At 43.9% G+C, this 7,998-nt stretch overlaps 1 protein-coding gene across 1 annotated transcript; it reads left to right on the top strand.

Annotated features, from left to right (window-relative positions):
- CCNG2 (cyclin G2) lies at positions 1 to 6,890 on the top strand. The gene is made up of 8 exons (XM_061993847.1): positions 1 to 276; positions 445 to 582; positions 1,557 to 1,694; positions 2,681 to 2,931; positions 3,106 to 3,184; positions 3,264 to 3,362; positions 4,070 to 4,275; positions 4,773 to 6,890. The coding sequence occupies exons 2-8, from the start codon at positions 472 to 474 to the stop codon at positions 4,903 to 4,905; spliced, it is 1,017 nt and encodes a 338-aa protein (XP_061849831.1). The 5' UTR covers positions 1 to 276; positions 445 to 471; the 3' UTR covers positions 4,906 to 6,890.
- Positions 6,891 to 7,998: the final 1,108 nt, after the last annotated feature.

The following is a 7,998-nucleotide window of genomic DNA, read 5'->3' on the forward strand; positions in this document are numbered from 1 at the left end:
GCCGCGCCGCCTCTATTTTGATGCGGGGCCGGGGCGGCGGCGGCTGCTGGGGCCGGGGATGGTGCCGCTGCCGCGGGCAGCGCCGTGACTCGCTGCGGGAGGCGAGCAGGCCCCGGCGCGGGCCGGTGCGCAGGCGGCCCTGCCTGGATGCGGGGCCAGCGGCGGTGCCGATCCGCGTCCGTGCGGTGACGGGAGCCGGGCTCGCCCCTCCCCGCCGCGGAGAAACCGAGCGGTGAGGGTCGCGGGGGGCCCGGTGCCCCCTCAGCACCGCCCCAGGTGAGTGTACTGGCAGGGACGGGTCAGTTGCCTTCTGCGGGTGTCTTGTCGGGCCCCTTTGTTGCCCTCTGCGCAGCTGTGGGTGTTCCCCCCCCCCCCCCGGCCCCCGCCTTCCTTTGTCCGGCGGGGGGAGCTGCCAGCTGTTGACGACGTGCGTTTGCCTTGAAGGTAAAGGCTCCGGAGGCGGGGGAGAAGATGAGCAGCGAAGCGCTGTGGCTTTTCAAGCAGCTGAATCTTCATTTGGAGCAGGAGGGGCGGTTTCAGCCCCGCGAGAAGGGGCTCAGCCTCATCGAATGCGCAGCCGAGGTGAGGGGGGCCCGGGGAGCTGGGCTGGGGTGGGCGCGGAGGAGGAGGAGGAGGAGGAGGCAGCTCTCTCAAGGTGCGGAATAGGTGGACTTTTTTAAAAAAGAAGTCTTCGTGCGTTGACTTCGGCAACTTCTTTTCTCTGTAAACACCACTGACCTTTTGTTTTTACTCTGTCTTAATTTGTAGTTATTAACGTGCACTGTATTATCAAAGAACTGTGACCTACAGGGCAAGTTAAATCTTTTAAGTGTTTCATGTTTCTCTTTCACCTTCGAGTGAACAGAGAATCAAGAGAAGTGAATTATTTTCAATCTCGGGAAAGAAATTTTCAGTTTCTTTGTACTGCTGCGGGAAAGCTGGGATGTTAAGAAGGCAATTAACAAACGGGGAAATGCGCAGCTTTTCATTACCAGTGTCTAAGGGAATTAACCTAGAATCACTGGATGCTTAAGAGCAAAAATTAAACTGATCATTAACGTGGAAATGTTTATGATGTGTTTAGGATAGGCTTCTGTTCCTTTGCTTGTGAGTTTTTTGGAAAGGACTTTAACATTTAACAAAATAAAGTCTCTGAAATCAGTCTACTCATTTGTTGTGAAAGCAGAACTTTTGTTACTTAAACATTGACATACAGGCAGAGGAGAGAATAAGCTGAGTTTGGTCATCTCTGTTTCCCTAAGGTCAGGAGTCGCTGTGTATGCACTCACTTGGTAACTGATGTCTTAAAATTTACAAGTGTGTACTTGGAAATGTGATCGTGCTGGGTATTGCATCAATGAGACTCTGGAACTAGCTGTAATCCATGTAGCTTACGTGTGATTGGAGTCTCAAGTACATAAATGAAGTTGAGAAATAATTTAAGGAAAAAAAATAACTTGTTCTCTTTGAATGAAGTAAAAGGTGACTCGGGGAGGGGGCAGTCAGAGTTGTCACTGCTGCCACCGAGTAATTCTGACTTTGCTTCTCTTGCACAGAATGAAAATACTCTGTGCCCGAGACAAAGGAATGCCAAAGTGGAAGATCTTTGGAGTCTGACCAACTTTTTCGGTTTTGCAACGGAAACCTTTGTTTTGGCTGTTAACATTCTGGACAGATTCTTGGCTCTTATGAAGGTATTTCATGGGGAGAGTTTCTGCTGTAGTGTTAACTGGGAATATGTGAGCTTCTTGTGAACTCGTTAGACAAAAAAGGGGAAAGTTGTGATTTAGGACATATGTAATTGTGGCTGTTTACTCAGTATGTGCTAGCAAAGTTTCTGAAACCTTCCTTTGTAAAACTGAAAGGCAATACAGTAGTTTTTATTTCTAAAAGCAAGTTAACAGCATGATTTATTTCCTCTAATAAGTCTGTAGCCTTCACCAGGTATATGCAGAAGAAAGGAGGAGTTAAAAGGACTAAAATAGTATTGCGAACAATGTTGAGGTACTGTATTAAAGCTTAGCACTGGAACTAAGACTGTGATCACTTACTGGATGTTTTTCTTTCAGTGTTTGTGCTGCTTTATTGGCAGACAATCGAAACTAAAACCAGCTCCCCATTATTAAGTTGGCAGAACAGCCAGAGTTGCATCAGTTCTCTCCTCCGACTGTCCTTGAGGTTGCACAAAACGTTAAGCTGGTACACAGGAGAGAATAGCAGAGGTAGGAGCAAGTTGTGGAGGGATAGGACTGCCTAGAACAGGCTCAGGCTGGATTTGTGTAGGCTTTAAAGGAGGGTAAGTGAGCACTGTCGCTTGGAGAAGTGGGGTATTACAGATCTCAGTGCAATTTACATGTTGTGCAGTGATGTGGAACAGTTTCAATAGAGGGTGCTCAGCTGTCAGGCTTCCCTTCTCTCAGCTTAGCTATGGCAGATTGTTATTGCTTTATTGACTCTGCCAGCTGTGTTTTGCTGAAAATTCAGTGATGAAACTAGTTGTAACTCAGTGAGGTATATGAGTGGATTGATATGAGGTCTAGCAGAGATAAGCAAATCTCTTCCTAAGTGAACTGTGACGATTCCAAACGGCTCACGGAGGCTGGGTGAGCTGTTGCTGTTCAAGAAGCACAGCGATTATGGTGGGAGGTGAAGTGTTCATAGTGCTGCTTCTTATTTTAAGGTGAAACCGAAGCATTTATCTTGCATTGGAGTTTGTTGTTTCCAACTGGCTGCCCAAGTAGTCGAAGAAGAATGCAATATTCCATCTGCTCATGAGATCATCCGGATAAGCCAATGTAAATGCACTGTCTCAGACCTGAAACGGATGGAAAAGATCATTTCAGAAAAGTTGCACTTTGAATTTAAAGCTACTACTGCCTTAACCTTCTTGCACTTGTACCATGCTATTGTACTCTGTCATACCTCAGAAAGGTGAGTTGGACTGCACGTTGGCAGTGGTCTGTGTGTTTGCTAAGCCCTTTGGCTTCTCAATTGCCTCTTAAATGATTATGATGTCGGCTGCAGAGGAGGCATCTCCTTAGTTTTTCCTTCCTGACAAATGAATGCTTGTTAATACACTTCCTGCTTCTCTTGGGTGTCTTACAGGAAAGAAGTATTGAATCTTGACAAATTAGAAGCACAGCTAAAAGCTTGCAACTGTCGTCTAGTCTTTTCTAAAGCAAAAGTAAGTAGAAGTAACTTGCTTGGACTTCTGGGTGGGTTTTGCTTCATGTGATGTTGAGTGGTGTTTTTTGTCCTTCTAGCCCTCTGTCTTGGCCTTGTGCCTTCTCACTCTAGAAGTTCAGACTTTAAAATCGGTTGAGCTGTTTGAAATCCTTCTACGTGTTCAAAAGCATTCTAAGGTAAATACTCTCCGTGGTGTTAAGAGACTCCTGCTGTCAGTGTATTCTCTTTATGGGTTCTGTTTGGCGTCAACTGAAATAAGCACTGAAATGGGTCTTTAAGCATCTGTCTGTGACTCCTGGAACTCACACCTTCACTGGTAGAAGGTCAAATGTAAAAACCTGCTGCTTCGGGAATGTGGTCAGGCAGTTATTTTGCACTGGCACACCTTAGCAGCTGCCTGGCAAGCAGAAGGATTGTGGTTTAAAAGACTTAGCTTAAATGTATAAAATCAGAAGAAATGCTGACCTAATGCCTATGTGAGACATGCTTTAAGAAGCAGCTGCTTGGACTTGCACAGTTTTAGAGATACTTCCAGTTGTTTTGCAGGACTATAGCGACTGCTGGGCTGCTTATTCTTTTGGCCTGAATAAGTAACATATGGAATAATCCTGGCTTTGGTTTTTTTCCTTTGGAAGTGATATAAAAATATTAACAGCAACTATAACAAGCCAGCTGTCAACTCAGACTTCAGGGTGGACATTTCTAGGATGTGTGTGGGAGTTCACAGTCAAGGCAACCCAGCTTTGACAAAGATATCACAGTTACCACTCACTTATATCTCCACTTATTTTTTCAGCCTTCTCTAGGATGGTAAGGTGGAGAGAGGGGTTATCTTTAGAGGCTGTGTGTAATAGGCTAAATAGGTTCTTTTTTCACTTTTCAGATAAGTGATAGTGACCTACTTTACTGGAGGGAACTGGTCTCAAAATGCCTGGCAGACTATTCTTCTCCTGAGTGTTGCAAACCTGATCATAAAAAGCTAGTTTGGATTGTTTCAAGACGTACAGCCCAGAATCTACAAAGCAGTTACTACAGTGTTCCTGAGCTGCCAACGATACCAGAGGGTGGATGTTTCAATGAAAGCAAGAGGTTGGTAAAACTTATACCAGGTGGTTAATTTATTGGGAATCCTCATTTTCTGGAAATGTTAATGGCAACTCTAAAACCAGCCTTATCCACTACCACCTGGAAAAAGAGAGGTAACTTTGAAAGTACCGATTGACTTAAGATATATCTTGAAGGAAAAGAAAATGAGGAACTGCTCAAAAAGTACAAGTGCTTTGCAGGGTGGGGGGAGGCATTCCTTTTTTTTTTTAAGGCAAGGAGTCTTACAAAGCAAAGCATTTAAGTCTTTTAAAGCAATTTATCTTGAATACCAGCTTCTTGGTTGGCAGGAGATTTTTGGCATTAGAAGAAGGGAAATTGTACATTGTTATGATTCGAGCTTTAGTGCTGAGAAGCATTTACTTCAGTGATCTTAAACTAGGAAAAGTGTGCATGAAAAAAAACCAGAGGTTTGAGGAGTACTTTACCACTTTCAAGGGGCTGTGCTTTGTTGAAATTACCTTTCCTACTGTTGCTTCTAGTGAGGACTCCTGCGGAGACATGAGCAGCGGTGAAGAAAGCCTTAGCAGTTCTCCTCCGAGTGATCTGGAAGGCACCTTCTTCTTTGAACTCAAACCTAAAACAAAGTGGCAAACTCTGAGCTGTTGCTCTTAGCATGACGTCTTGATTGTGTTAGGCTGAGATTGTTTTTTAATGCACCATAGGGTCTTTTGGCAATAATAAATGAGGTGATATACTGTAAACTGTATTAAGGCAAGAATTGCTGTGATGCATCAATGCTTTGAATGCCTGCCTTGGTTTTTTTGTTGTAATTTTAAGGAAGAAAAAAGTCCCATTCAGGTCCCCAGTTCAGCGAAAAAGTTCCTGTATAGTTCTGTTGTCAGCAAACATAAATGTATTCCTGTACTTGGTGTTCCAAAATGCTCAGCAGTGAAGGCTGACAGCACTCTGGACTGTGTGAGCAGGAGCAGAGTCAACAAATTGAGGGAAGTATTCTTTTGCCTCCCTTTACTGGGCATTCATTCTCATTTGCAGCAACGTTCAGTTTGGGGCTCAAGACATTGATCGACTTGCGCAAGTCTCACAGGAAGCTGCCAAGGTGGTTCAGTGATTTGGGGCACAGGACCTGTGAGGAGAGGCCAAGCAAAATGAGCTTGTTCAGCCTGGTAGAGTAGCCTTTGGGAGGGGCAAGGAAAGTGGGGTTGAACAGCAGCCTTTTGGTATTTAAGAGGAAGACTGCTGAGGATGAAATGATTTCAGGGGTCTTGGCTGAGAAGCATGGAGCAAGAACAAGAGGCTTTCATTAAACAGAAATGTGAAGCTCTTGGTTTGTGGGAGAAGTTTGCCCAGTGGTGACAATCCAGCATGGGAGTGGATCTAGAGGGACTATGCAATCTTTGTCCTGGGAGGTTCTTGGGATGACAAAATACTGAGCTTGGTTTGAATTCAGCATTGACTCTGCTTTGAGCAGGAGGCTGGGCTGGAGTCCTCTTGAGGGCACTTCTGCTCTTTGGTATTTTGAGATTAGATCAAATGGTCTGAGTAGGTTGTGTGGAGTCATAATGTAGTACCAGGCTGAATTGACTTGGGCCAAATCCTGAAATACTTTTCATACTGCTCTCTTTTTCAGCAGGATCTTGAGTTGCCCACTCCAAGCAGGTTTTTTTTCCCTAAAGCTTTGGGAATCCCTATTTTACAGTAGAAGTGTGCACAGCAAGAAGGAGGTTTCTAGTCTGTGCTAGTTGCCACTTAAAGGATAGTATAAAGTGTGTGGCAGAGAGTAATTTCATATTTTCTTTAATACGGATGGCTTTACACCGAAATTCACACCTTCAGTGTGTTTCAAATCTTAACTGGTTAACGTGTCAGTCCATACTGTTAGCTTAGACTTATTAACACGGTAAATCTTAGTAAGTCTACATTCCTTTTCCTAGTTATCCCTTGTAGTTGTTTTTTGGTATATTCATGTTATTGAGTCATAATCAAGACTTGTTTGCATGCTTATGTAAAGCAGTTAGTGCAGGAAAAGTTGATATTATGCAGTAATATCAGGTAAATGTGATGTTGATGAAGTAGTTCATGTAACAGGCTTTTTCTGAACTCTCTTCTTGAAGCACAAATTGAAGTATGATTGTGTATTAAGAACATGGCTAGGTAGCAGTGGACTAATTAGCTCAAAATAATGATTGTGAAGCGTGTTGGTGCCAAACTAGAAATGAAGGAGTAAACGAGCTGAAGGCTGTTGTCCTGTAGAGCCAGGCATTGTTCTAGAGCGGTGCTGTAAGTTCACAACTGTTAATGTGATTTCAGTTGTATAAACACACAAATAAGTTTACAGAAAAATGTATATAAAAATGTAAATTGAAAAATGTACAGAAAAAAATTTAAAACAAAAAATGAGCAGAAAATACTGTATTTTTCTACATTGTATGTAACTTTTTGTAGGTATGTGGCATGTAGATAGTAATTTATTGTGTACTCTGTATGATAAAAATACTGTACACCTGAAGATTTCTTACTGCAAATCTCTGCACCCGGAGGCTCACTTCTGAACTGGAGTACTTGGGTGGCAGGTAACAAGCCTACTGAGTCTTGTTTCAATTGAGAACAAAAATAAACCAAGTGCTGTGTTTTATTAACTGGTGTGAGTTATGGTTGGTTACTAGAAGCTTTTGCCTGCCCTTAATTTTTGCTCTATGTCTTATATGGTACTGCAGCTGTGTTCCAGCTTCCTTAGAAGTTCTGTTTGCAAGGAATAAGCAGAGCCTTCTAGATGGCTTGCTCTTGGATACAGATCTCCTCTCAGCTTTGCTCCCATCAGTTTTAGAAGCTGTTGGTGAGGACTCCTCTGCTTATCACCCAGCTGCAGTGCTGTGATGAGTGCTGTGAATGGTGCATTTGCACACCTGGGGAGTGAGAGCTCCTGCCAGTGGTCAAGTTAGGGGTCATGAAAGGCGAAGGGTTCTGGGCTTTGCTATTATTTGTAGTTGCTGCTGTTCCTAGTCTTCAGAGCAAAACCTCTGCTCCGGATGTGTCTGTCTTGGCAATCCAAAACACCTACAGTAGTAACTCAAAGGCAAACTGGAGCTTGTTTCCTTTTTATGTCATCTGCCCGTCTTGTCCAGGTGTTTTCAAATGATGCCTATGTTTACAGCAAGGGCTGTGAATGGTTCATGCTGTAGAAATGTGTTCTGCCCAAGGAAGACCAAGAGGAACCAGGACCTGCAATTAGGTACCTGCTGAGACTGTCTGTAAACATGATCAACCCATTGCACCTTGTAACTTGTTCCCTCCTCTTGCCCTTTGTCCTTCTTGTGCAAGGGATGGAGTGAGCGAAACACAAAGGTGCTCCTGTGGCCTGACCAGCCTGTCTTCCAGCTGCCAAGGGAAATCCTGCCTTGGCTGTTTGAGTGCTGGGGCAGTATGTGTAGACTGGGAATGGATAGAGAGCTGTGAGGGTGACAATGAGGGCTGTCTGAATAGGGAGGTTCTTGGGGAAGAGTCGGGCCACTGCTATGTTTAAAATAATCCTGAGTGTACTAACAATATTTACTTTTTTATTTAGCACCTTTTAGTGAATTTTTTGTGTGTGTGTGTGTAAAATACAGAACATACTCCAAAGCTTCTCCCTTCCCCCAGATAAGGGATGGGCACTTGATATCACCAAGTTTGGCATGAAATGCCCTTCCAATTCCTCACATACACCCTCAAAGTCCATTCAACAGACTGGAACGATTCATCTTGAAA

This window comes from Colius striatus, chromosome 3 (assembly GCF_028858725.1).
Source record: "Colius striatus isolate bColStr4 chromosome 3, bColStr4.1.hap1, whole genome shotgun sequence".
NCBI lineage: Eukaryota > Metazoa > Chordata > Aves > Coliiformes > Coliidae > Colius > Colius striatus.